Source organism: Neolamprologus brichardi, chromosome 10, assembly GCF_056152115.1.
Source record: "Neolamprologus brichardi isolate AB-2024 chromosome 10, ASM5615211v1, whole genome shotgun sequence".
Taxonomy (NCBI): domain Eukaryota; kingdom Metazoa; phylum Chordata; class Actinopteri; order Cichliformes; family Cichlidae; genus Neolamprologus; species Neolamprologus brichardi.
Window position 1 is genome coordinate 20,917,183 of NC_142113.1, and position 12,579 is coordinate 20,929,761.

Consider the following 12,579-nt stretch of genomic DNA (forward strand, 5'->3'; position numbering starts at 1 on the left):
AGTTCTTCTGAAAGACCTCTGCATGATTTACATTGCGCCACAAAGTGCTGACAAGCCTCTCTCTCTCCTGTTGGGCAGTCTGCAAACTGGGCTGTGTGGATGTGGATTTACATTTACACCATTAATCATGTATAGAGTAGGTTTCATATTAAGGCAAAATGCCATAATCAGCTGTATATACGATACATTGATACCATAATGTGTTATAGGCAGATGTGGCTGCACATCTGCCTATAACACTATGCAATAACACTATTTCATCTATTTTCTCACATGTCATCTACCACATCTAGATATACCACAGAAGGAATCACAGGTAAAATGTTTTAGCAGCTCCAGCTGTATCAAATGATCTAAGTCAGGCCAATAATACATTGCATCTGTTTTAGTGCATCTGAAAGGTAGCATCAGTTTTAGATGTAAAATGATACTAAAAATAGGGGTGAGGTGGAGCCATATTGCACTTGATCAAATGTTTAAGTTAAATGAATACTCAAATTAAATTAAAAAAAACATCACAATACAAAAATGATAACAAATACGCACAAACAGATGGATTTTATTTGTGTCCTTCAAAGAAGAAAAATGCCATTCATGTATACACATGATTAGTGTACAGTGGCCCCGAAGGTACAAATGCACTGCGTCTTAAGAAAACACCAGCAAATAGAAAAATGCTCAAAAAGCACACAAAACACAAGAGACGTTTGGGGAAACAACAGTGTGATGGACCAGCTGCAGAAGTGACAAACTAGCAGTTAATAGCAAACATGAATCTACAGTGTTATATGAATCATCTGATTAAAAAAAAAAAAAACACCATGCGTGTGTCTTTTTCACGTCTTTTCTACAGTCATTGGTCCCTGACAGCACAGATGACTCCTCCACTTCTGTGTATCATGTGTATTCGTGTGGTTTGGTTTCTGTAACGTGTGCAGCTGTGCTGACACATTATTGTCTTCCAAAAACACTCCATTGTGTTTTGTGATTTCCTGTTTCCATTGTGGTTTGTGTGCTTTTACAGCGTTTTTTGTTTGCTGGCATTTTTCTTAATTACGTCTTGTGAGATTTCAGCCCTAACAGAAACTTTACACACTTGTATAATACCTTAAAGTGTTTCATTCTGTTCATATTTTTTATTCAGAGTCAGCATTATCGCCTGCTTGAAGTTTTGTATCACACCCCCTCCCGTTGTCTCTGACCTCTTTTCGATTTTCCATTCCCCTGTTTTTGATGCGTCTCCCCTCTTCTCTTCCTTTCCTCTCACATACTGTGCTCTCTCCCCTCTCTGTAAATATATGCACTACTTCATCTGTCTTGTTTCTCTTGCACTCACGCATCAGCAAACACGTTGGTCAGAAAATCATTTTAAAGCCAACAATGGGAGGGGGGAAAAAAGACACTTTCATTAAACAAGAACATCTTTAAGGCTTTCTACCCATATAGACGTTTCACTTCTGGTTGTTTTGTTGTTATTTCTAGCATGAACTTCAGCACAAGATCCTAGGACAAAAAGACTTTCTGTCACAAATCAAATGTTCAAAGTGTGTCTTTAACAATAAATTTTAAAAAATACCCTCTCTAATTATCTTCTTGTCAGAAATATCAGCCTCTCCAACAGCCAATAAGAGTAGGACCAATGACAATCTCACCAATTCAAATCGCCTTTCCACCTCAAACTGTAACAGCATTTATCATCCAAACTCCAACTACTACCCATATACCGGCTCTCCAAAAGGTAAAGCACCTTCTACTTAACAGCATGTTTTACTGTTATACACAAACTGAACCCACAGAGCCAAATGACAGTTTTTTCACTTTGATGTTCACTTTTTCAGTCTTCTCACTAGCTCCCTGTTACCTTTCATTTCCTCCATCTCTCTGTCTAGTCTCCAGGGTGAGGAGGTTTTCATCTGGAGGAGAGGAGGATGGACTGAATCATAATATAAACAGGGTAAAAATACATCTGTTGCTTCTTCCTGTTATATTTTAAGTGAGGGTTAATATTTAATGAGCCAGTTAATTAAATGCTTCTTTCCAGCCTCACTTGACATGATACAGAGTGATGCCCCTGTACTCCTCTCTTCTTCTGTCCTCACATCCATCCTTCGCTTATATCCTGCATTCTTCCATCACCATCTGTCAACTCATGCACCCATCCCACTCAATCAACTCTTATTACTCCATCTATCTGTCCTTTTGTTCCACCTTGTTTTCCCATCTCTCTTTGTTCCTCCCCTCTGCTCTACTTTCCTTCACTCCATGCAGGGAATTGGCAGATTGATCCTGAAGGAGGAGATGAAGGCACGAGCAGGTTGTCACGACAATGACCAGTGGGGTAGCAGACACAGCTCCCGCTGTAGCAGCAAGGAGGCGCTGAGCAATCTGGGATACAGCTCCCTTAATGGCTGTAAGTGTGTGTGTGTGTGTACATGTGTTTATTTACATCTTGAATATGCCAGTAAGCTGATCAACTTTATTTACCATGCATTGTCACATGACAGTAGGTTAGGCTTGTAATCTTGTCTTTAGTATGATGAATTTGATGTGGGATTTTTTGCAGATATATTAGTAAAAGTCTATATTGTAATTCATTATAGAAAAAACAAACTAAGTCTGATGATTTTAAGAGGTGGTGCCACGGCTATAAGTTGATTAGCTGGAGTAAAGCAGAAATATTCAAGTGGATGTATTCTGCTTTTTTCTTATTTTATGGTGTATATATATAAATACTGTTACACTGGTGAATGCTCACATTAAACATGGCTAAAGTTTGAAATAATGAGGTCAACACAGGCTTCAGATGGCTCTAAATGCACAGTTTTTTTATACTCGTATTTTCATATGACGTCACTGAGAGCAAATATCCCTTATATGGTCATCTCAGGCACACAGGACTGTGAGCAGCGCAGCCTAAGTCATCCGATGTTCAAACGGTTTGTTTTTGCGGGACAGCTAATGAGAAGAAAGCTTACTTAAAAAGACAGGAAAAGGAGCCACAACAGACTGTTTTTATGGCAATGCTACAAACACCCCTTTTATCTGGTTAAGTAGCGAAAGTCTGTCTATTGGTTGTTCCCTCATTTGTTCCAAATATCGGAGAAATATCTCCCTGTCTACGGGATAAACCATCTCTCTAAAGTATCTCAGTATTTACCGGACTATCTTCTGTTTCACATATGATTTATATAGTAATAAAACAGCATGTTAGCATTATCAGTGTGACCATGTTAGCATGCTGGTGTTCATAAAGAATTTCAGCTTCAAATAGTAGCTAGCGTGGCTACGTCCTTTCTGTCTCTCTTCTGGTGAAAGGTTAATGATGTTAAGTTTGCATGACTTATGATATATTCCCAGTCCCTGAAGTATTTTATTTATTTATTTAATGTTTAAAAGGTTTGAGGCTTTAGTAGCTAAAACAACATTAGTTTTGGTTTGGGCTAATTCTGATTAGGATGCAGTGACTGAAGGTTAGATGTTAGGAAATAAATGTAGTTTCCTTTATAGCTGGAACAGTGTTGGGTGTTGTACTGTTTGCTGACCGAGCCTGAGCAGGTGGGGTTTTCCCGCTTCTGTGTTAACTCTTTAATTGATCCCATTCCTCATTGTGTTCAGCAGATGACGTGAGACAAAGATGGAGAGATTCGGAGAAAGGCAAAGAAAGTGTGCGTTGTGTTGTGTTGTGCTGGGGGTCCAGCAGGAATAAAAGGAAGCCTGTTAAAGCGGAACAAAGAGTGAACACTATAGAAAGTGTATATATATAAGGGTGAGAGAGAGAATCAGAAGCTAAAGCAATTTGGAGCTGTTGAGAGAAGATGTACGACATGAAGCCTTAGAAGTAAATCAGGGTCAGAGAGCAGTGGAAAAAGAGGGAAATGAGCTCTGTCCACAGGGAGGTCACAGAGAGAGAGAGAGAGGTATGAATAATGTGGGTGCTCAGTGCTGTGTAATCACTATGGGTTTATGGTGCTTGCTGTTATTATACTGATTAGAAAATCCTGACAGGCGCACTCTCATCCGTTCTTCAGAGGAGGCTAATTCCAAAATGGGATGTTCACCATTTTTCAGAAATGGAATGAACTGCTACAAACTGACTGACATGCTTGGAGACTTCATCTCACTGAATTGATTCGGACCATTTTTATCCACGCTAGCAGCGTGACCCTAAGGATGGCAGTATCTGTCCATCAGTTAGTTAGTCAATCACTTCGGTCTAATATATCTCAGCATGGTGGTATGGCCATGACAATTTCACATTTTGTGTTCACCAGAGGATGACAGCTGGTAAACACATTTATATCATTCTCAGTGATGACCTTAAGTCATCAGGTCAAAGCTTAAGTTAATTACTAGAAAACAACTTAGCATTGCAGTTGTTTTATTTTATTCTGATTCAGCCTTCAGAGTCATTGATTCTAGATTTATAAGTGATTGCATAATCATTCAAATGTACTTAAGTGTGTACAGGATCAATAATTAATATTCAGCAGTGATGCAGCTGTCTTAAGTTTAGCACTAATAAAAGCAGCTGCATTTAAATTAGTACAAAACTAGCCGTAAAAGCGCAAGGTTAACAACTAAGTGCTTTTGATTTATTATTTTTATAATAAATCATTATTATCTTTGATTATTTGTTCAGTTTAAAGACTTAAAGATGTTTTTACAAGATCCTCAGCTGTAGTTTTGCTTTGTAATTATCATGCGAAACTAAGCAAATTGTGGCTGCTAAACTTGTTAGCATTCTCACTGTAATTATTTCACCATAGTGACAGAAACAGTTTGCAACTACAGTCATTAGCAAGCTTTGCTAGTAAGTCATTATAGTAAAATAACTGCAAAACTCTATTCAAAATAAGTGCAGTGGGTATGTGCCATAAGCATATAAATATCTAAAGTGCTGCATGCCTATGCACATAGTGCTTCATGTTTTAAATGATGTATAGGTCTTGGTAGTAATTAATCCTGCATGCAGATCTTCTTAGGGACATGTTCTCACACAGCTGATGTTTTATAGACATCTCCCAAAACAACTGGCTTTTTAAAATATGTATACCCTCGCCACTGAAAACTAATACTTTTACTATGTGGTAGATTTATTAACCCTACTTAACATCTGTTCATCTGTGTGACATCTGTTCATGTTGTCCCAGCAACTGATATGCATGTTTATGTGCACACTAAACCAAAAGATGGTCCACAAAGGACAGCAGCATTGTTGCAGCTTTAGTCAGTTTAATGGATCAGGATGAAGAACATCTGCTGATTGCCAATGCTTTTTAAAGACGAGAATGAATATCCCAATATTAACTTCAGCACTGTGCATATAATGTATTTTTCGTGGGTTTTATTTTGTCAAATGTTCAAATTCATTGCATTATATTTAACATGGAGCCCTCTTAATTTGGTAGATATCCTAATTACTATTACAATTTCAGTATTTCAAGATATATACAACAGAATGCCTGGATTCTTACGTGTGTTAAGTAGGATGTCATGTGCAGAGGAGTAATAGTGCATATACTGGACAAAGGATTGAAGATGACGATGTGAGGCGGGAAGAAAAGAAAAGATTGTGCTAGGGAGATGGAGATAGATAATTTGATGTAGTGACCTCCTAAAGTTCTCTTTGTGTCCCATAACATACTATAACTTTCTCACTAGATTCCACAGATCACTGCACGATTTGTTCCTCAGTGTTTTAACTGAATCGGAGATGGATTCAAAATCCATCTTGCTTTTTTTCTTTAGCAGTATTTTATTCTGCTCTTTACTAGCATCTCTTTTCTGGGAAACAAGTCCCTCCACTAAAGTGTTTATTGAGCTAAAGTTCTTATTCTAAATCATTTTTAAAAAACTGCATTTTTGGGGCTTGAGACAAAATTTTCACAGTATGAAACTGGTGAAATTACAATATTTTCATATGGCCCCACTCCTTTGTTTGTCTGTCTTTCAGCTCCCAGGTCCCTCTGCAGCGCTGACAGTGGTGAGTGGTTCATCAATGTGTTTTGATCTGCTTGTTCATCCCAATGGGAGCCGCGGCACAGAGAGCCGGCTTTTCCCCTCATCTCCTTCATCCTGTTAGTTCTGCTGTGACAGCAGCAGAGCTTTAAGTAGGAGATTTTTATCAGTTCACACTGACGCGTGCACAGACACCTCTATCTTTTGAGTTACGGGTAGGAAGATGAATGACAACAAGGCCTGTCTTTATTTTTTTTTTCAGAGGCTGCATCATCCACAGTGATCTGTTCTATAAGCTGTTGTTACATGTGACAATATTTTTAAAGATTTTGGGGAATTCCGATGCTGTTCTTCTGCTTTTAATAGTTGTTAATGTTTTAAGGCATTAAAGTCCGAACTGGGCTTCCATATTTGTTTTTGAAAACTGTGCATTTGTGCCCAATAAAGTAATTTTGATGGTGCACTAAATACACCAAACGTTAGCTATAAAGATTCAAAGATTCAGTTATTATAGTGAAGGAACAACAAAACAAAAATTGTGATACATGAGATGCTTATGCTGGTAGTTTTCATGCTGGCAACAGAGCAGTACATATCTGCGATGAACACTGACTATATCTCATTTCTTGTTGAGAAAGAAAGTAGTAGATGACAAACTCATTATAGTTCAGTATTTTACACGCACTGTGCATTGCCAATACACAGCAGCCTGTATTCTGCTGCATCATGGTGTTTCGCCAGGGCTCTTTGACATTACAGGGTAATTTAATTCCTTTCAACACCAGAGTAAAAGAGAGAGGGAGGGAGGAAGGGTGAACAGAGGAGTTAGAGGGAGGAGTGGAAAAAGGAGGGAAAATCTAGTGACAGGGGTAGAACAGGAAACAGTGATAGTGAAGTAAAGGCAGTTGATAAGCCAAATGAATTGAGAGGAACAGTGGGATTACACTGCCCTCTGCTGCTTCCACTGCAGCAGTGCACACAACAAGTGCAAGGATGACCGGAGATACTTGGTTGCCACCAGTGGTTATCACTGATTACAAGACAGGTGCTATGTTGGTATAAAGGAAGTAATGCAACTCTTTTCTGCAACTTAAAAGCCATCTCAGATCACAGCTTGGGTCTTTGAGACATTGTGTTGTAGCCTTGAGATTTCAAATATATGAAAAAAGAGCACTTCTGCTTTGAATTCTTATATGAAACGATAGAAAGTTGATCGGAGGCCTTTTTCCAAACTCCCAGCAACATGTCAGTAACTCGCTGTTTGAGCTATTGAGATGAGAGGTTTCAAGATCAGAGTTGGGTGAAAGATATTAGATAGAAAAATGAGCATAAGACAGAAAAACCATTAGATTATCACTTTTCAGACATGAAAATATTTCTTATGCAAGACCAAAAAGTGGAGAGAAAACCTGATGAAACAGCAAAATATAGCTTCTGCTCATTGACAGAAAAAAAGCAAAATGTTTTCCCCCATTTACCCACAGCTCAAAACCCATAGCTTTCTTAAAATCAGATACAGAAATGTATTTGTAGTTTATTTCTTGCTGTATTTGACAAAATCAAATTAAAACGTTTGAAGCTGTGAAGTAACCTCTTTTTTCCCCGCCCAAATAAATAATTAAATAAATAAACCAAAAGCACCACAGACAATAGAGGCAGTGTACTCTTGATTCTAATTTAAGTGTGTTGGTATCAGTTTTCATACTTCATGTGCTTGTTTATGTGTTTTTGTTTGTTCTGCCAGACTCCTACATTGCCAAATCAGCCTCGTTGCCAGGCTACGGTAGAAATGCACTGAACAGGGTAAGGAATCAATGGGTTTTGGCTGTGTGTGTGTGTGTGTGTGTGTGTGTGTGTGTTCCGGTTCTTCCTATCTTGGTGGGGACCAAAATCTGAAATTTACTATACTGGTGGGGACCAACAGCCTTCGTGGGGACCAAAATTCAGGTCCCCACAGGGTTGAAGGCATTTTTCACACTCAAAATGTGGTTTTAGTGTCAGGGTTACAATTGGGATTAGGCATTTATTTTTGATGGTTAGGGTAAGCGGCTAGGGAAAGCATTACGTCAATGAAATGTCCCCACGAGGATAGCAACACCAGATGTGTGTGTGTGTGTGTGTGTGTGTGTGATGACTCGCCTTGTGTTTGGAGACAAAAACCAAGTTCCCATAATTGATGATTGCAGTCCACAGATAATGAATGTAGGTTTCCTCTCAAGAGTCAGAGAGAGAATAAGATACACGTGGCCATTTGCTAAACTGTAATACATTGCAAAGTCCTTCATTTGCTACTGACCTGAAACCCATTTGTATCAGTTGCTTCTTAAGGCCAAGTGAGACAAGTGGCATGATGCTGTCGTTACATTAGTGTGATAAGTTGTTAGACCAAAAAACACTAAAATATTGTAAAATATTAAATGTGTATTTTTATTCCATGTTTTCCTAAAATGCACTTTCCTGTTGCGGCAGCCTGGGAGTGTTGGTGGAGATTATTACCAGTATGACAGCACTAATGCAGTTAATTGGCAGATAAGAGGTAAGCCTATTGCTCAGCTCAATCTGCTTACTTGAGTTTTTCTCTTGATCTATTGCATACCTTAACACATGTTAGTCAGAACTGTTGGAACAGCAATTGTCAGTGACTCCTTTTTTCCTCCTTCTTTTCAGAATATAAGGTAAGATCCAGTTGCTAAAAGTAAGAAATCTGTTGCTGAGCAAAGAGTGACAGGTTTGTATCAGTGGATAAGAATGATGATGTTGCTTCTTTAATCTGAATAATGAATTAATCTCACTCAGTAGCACCCACTTCAGCCAGAGAAATTGTAACGGTGACAGACTCATTTTACTGACAGCAAAGTCAAACCCACAAATAGACGGTAACAAAAGCTAACAGTACCAGCCTTGCCTTTTTATGGCAAGATAAGTATATTTGTACTCGTGAATATGAGTAAACACAGGCTGGCAGTACTATGACAGTACTCTCTAAGATCAAGCTGCCTAATTGGAAAGTTAATAATAAATAATAGTCATGTATTGTGTATATACTAGAGCATGGCCATTCTCCAGTATTGTCTGGTCTGTAGTTTTTCTCCTTTTTAGGCAGTTGCTAGGCAACATGGTATCTCAACATAGCATGCATAATTCAAGTTTTGTGGTTAAAAAATTGCATGATATTGTCATGAAATTTTAATCATATGACACTTTTAAGGTCTTATAGGCACATAAACTACAAAGGCATCAGTTAACTTGGTAGGTGGTTGCTTGGCAACATGATGATATCACAACACCTGCTATAGATGAGAACCTTCAGGGAAGATTTTGGTTGCTCAAATCTTGATTGCGTAGCTATTTTGTATATAATCACAATAAATATATATTTCTTCTTCTTTTTAGTTTTTATGTAACAATGTTACATGTTGGTGTCACATGCTGTATCCTGAAAAAGCTCCTGTTTATTTTGTACTTTTTGGAACTGAATTAAAAATACATGTAAAGTAAAACCGTTCAAGCTTTTTTTTTTGTTTGTATTTAGATGATTATAATTTATAGCTCAGGAAGATCAGAATTATGCTGACAACAGACATCAGCAGACTTGATTCTGCTGCATAATTATTGTAAATAATTCTCACTTGTTCTTTACAAGTCATCATTTTTCATCAAAAAAGAAAATCAACCGAGAACTTCGTTAACACCAGAAAAAAACAGCATTTCTTAACATTTTCATTGGTGAAATCACAAATTTGAAAAAATAAACTTAATTTTCTTTTTTTTTTCTTCATATGCAGTTTTAGGGGTTGTTGACATTGTAACTGCATTTGACCACTAGAGGGTAAAACAAATGCAAAATGATTCAGATTCTTCTGATGCAAACATGTTAAAATATATACTGAATTTCCAAAAAATTTACTGGTGTTTTTGTTTTCATCCTCATTCAAATAGTCATTTTCAGTAAAGAATTTAGAATGAAGTCAGCATTTAAAGTCCTTTTAAGTCCTTTTAGCGTTTCATACTTATTTCAGCTAAATCACCCATGGTGCATTTTGATGAGGAACCTTACAGGAATATTAATAATAAAACAACCCCTTTGACAGGTATTAATAATATGTTTTCTTTCTTCATAAGATCTACCCATATGAATCCCTTGTGGTGTCAGTCAGAGGGCAGCAGCGCCTCCCCAGTGATGTGGACCGAGCCAGACTAGAGGTGACCTGTTATAGGACCCAACTCTTTCACAAAGTCTACATCAAGCGTTGCTTTTGATCTTTCAGACTGTGATGAAAGCTCTCAACACTAAAGAACAAAAAACCCTGCAGTGTCCCTCATGTTGGACACAATGAGCACTGCAGATGTTTTACGAGTCATAGAGCAGCAAAGAAAGCAGAATACAGAGCCTTCCTCTAAGCACTAAGTGGCAGATGTTGTTGCCCGTAGCCTCAAACAACCTGCAATGTAAAGCTGAATGGACAGACTGATCATTAGCAGAGAAAAACATTTAAAGCATAGTGTTCCCTGTGTGCTGCACTGTGCAAAAGTCCTGAGTCACCATTCATTTCTTTATATTTTGCTAACAAAATGGGAAATAGGTTTAGTGATTTACTGAAACACGTGCAAACGTAAATGGAAATAGAGTGCACAAAGCAAAAAGAGTTTTTACAGTTCCAAAGAGCTTGAACTTTCTAGGCCTCTTGAAGGACATTCAAAGATTTTGACTGGCTTTTGTTCAGTTGTTTGTCAAGATTATCCCGCACTGCTTCAAAAATGTTGAATTCCAGGCTCAGGTACAAGGAGTGGACTAAGAAAAAACTGCCAGTGTCCTAAGAAAAAAATTGAAAGTGCTTCTGAAAGCCTGGATAGTTATTGCTCAAACCACTTTAAAATTACGAGAAAGCCTGGCTACTTAAAAGCAAACTTTATAGACTCGACTCGATACTTTTGTATAGTACTGTATGTCTTTTCATTTAGTACTGTATCAGCAAAGGTCACTACTTATGAATTTTAGAAACTGTGCAACTGGTCGTGTCACATTATTAATGTTTTTTCTCTATGGTTTATTAAATGTAAAAATGAAATTGTGTTTTAATCTCTTTTTGTCTCTTCCTGCTAACAGCGTCATCTCTCCCCAGAGGAGTTTTATAGAGTCTTCAGCATGTCCATGTCTGCCTTTGACCGTCTTGCTCAGTGGAAACAAAATGAACTGAAGAAACAGGTCAGACTCTTCTGAGAAAAGTCAACAGATCCTTTCACTGAACCCAGCTTGAGTCCATGGCTCAGCGGAAGAAGAACTGAACAAAATAAGAAGGCAGAAGAGAGATGTTCTTGGCTTGTTGTAGCTGCCATGTGTTCGGACTTCTTAAGCAATGTTTGTGAAGTCTGCCAAGTGGGCAAAATTGAGGAAAAATCCCCACCAAGAAGGGAAAACTGAGTGGTAGAAAACTAAAAGAGGAGCAGAGAGCTTCACTGGAGTTACAACGGGTTGCTTGTGCCTCTCCTACCAGCAGATGGCAGTATGTTTACACAAGCGTTACAGTTTTTGTCTGAACTACTGATGTGCTTTTTAAGAAACTCCAGGTCTGCCAAAAAACGTGTATTCTTATGAAGTATGTCAGCTGTTCTAGAATCTAGTTTTAGGGGGTGAGAGTTGCTGCAAAGTCTGATAAACTGGCAAGACAAGAAAATGAGCACTGTGTGATTCTCAGCACTGGGGTTACTGAACATGGTGTATAAATAATGTGTTTTTATAATGTGCACATCTTGAAAACCAAAGGTTTTCGTCTACATTTTTCAAACAACGTGTTTGATTTTTGATGTCAGTATTTCTGAAGCCATATTACACACTTCTTTTCTACATGTGCAAGCAGACTGGACAGTCCATCGACGTTTGCTTTGAAATGACATTTGACATAAATGAGCTGCGTCATGGCTCAGAGCTGGGAGGTGGTAGTTTAGAAGTGGGGGTTTAGTACTATACACTTTAAAATAAGACGTGTGCGTTTCACTTATATATGGAAATCCAAGTTTTTTGTTCGTATTTGCAGTTATTCTCAAGAAACAAGCCCGAATTTCAGATGCTGGACTACAGTTGAAACACTGTTTTTCTGACGTGTCGTGTATGTGTGAGGGTGTGAGTGTATGACTGACGATGGTAAACAGTTAATCAAGAATTTTTTTTTATTAATATTTAAAAGCCATCTGAACAAAGTGAAGAACTCTGAATATGAGAAATGCCAAGAAAGGAAATATTGAAGGAAGAAATATGAAAATATGAAGTAAAGGTTTGTGTTTGTGATTAACAGGTGCAATTTGTAGTGACTGAGCTGAAAGTGGTCTAATTAAAACAAAAGGCACTGGATAGCTGTTGCAAAGAATGACTCAAGTTTGTTTTAACTGGCTGTAAAAGGTGAAGTAATGCCGTTGAACCAAGTGGAGGGTTTTTGTGTTTACAGGCTGCAACAATTAATCACATATACAACGTTTGCCTTTTTGTTTATTGGAGTTTTCATTTACAGCCTAATGTCTTTCAGTGCTACTCTTAAATAAATGATGCACTGATTTATTTAGTGTGCGGTATTTTTTTTCTTCCAACCCTCGAATGCAACTCAATAGAAGTTATGATGTTATCTG

General features: G+C 37.9%; 1 protein-coding gene across 3 annotated transcripts in view; it reads left to right on the forward strand.

The window, feature by feature from the left end:
• The window catches only part of LOC102789555 (actin-binding LIM protein 3-like), a 56,194-nt gene extending 43,734 nt beyond the window's left edge, over window positions 1–12,460 (forward strand). For 2 of the 3 annotated variants that reach the window (XM_006784915.2, XM_087847384.1), the window contains exons 15-21: window positions 1,601–1,738; window positions 1,890–1,954; window positions 2,269–2,410; window positions 5,954–5,983; window positions 7,703–7,761; window positions 8,428–8,494; window positions 8,626–8,965. In XM_006784915.2, coding sequence (XP_006784978.2) covers window positions 1,601–1,738; window positions 1,890–1,954; window positions 2,269–2,410; window positions 5,954–5,983; window positions 7,703–7,761; window positions 8,428–8,494; window positions 8,626–8,651 — 527 coding nt within the window. In that variant the 3' untranslated portion in view covers window positions 8,652–8,965. Of the gene's footprint in view, window positions 1–1,600; window positions 1,739–1,889; window positions 1,955–2,268; window positions 2,411–5,953; window positions 5,984–7,702; window positions 7,762–8,427; window positions 8,495–8,625; window positions 8,966–10,080; window positions 10,162–11,065 lie in introns of those variants that run through there. The other variant, XM_087847385.1, reaches the window with a different exon arrangement.
• The last annotated feature ends 119 nt before the right edge of the window (window positions 12,461–12,579 follow it).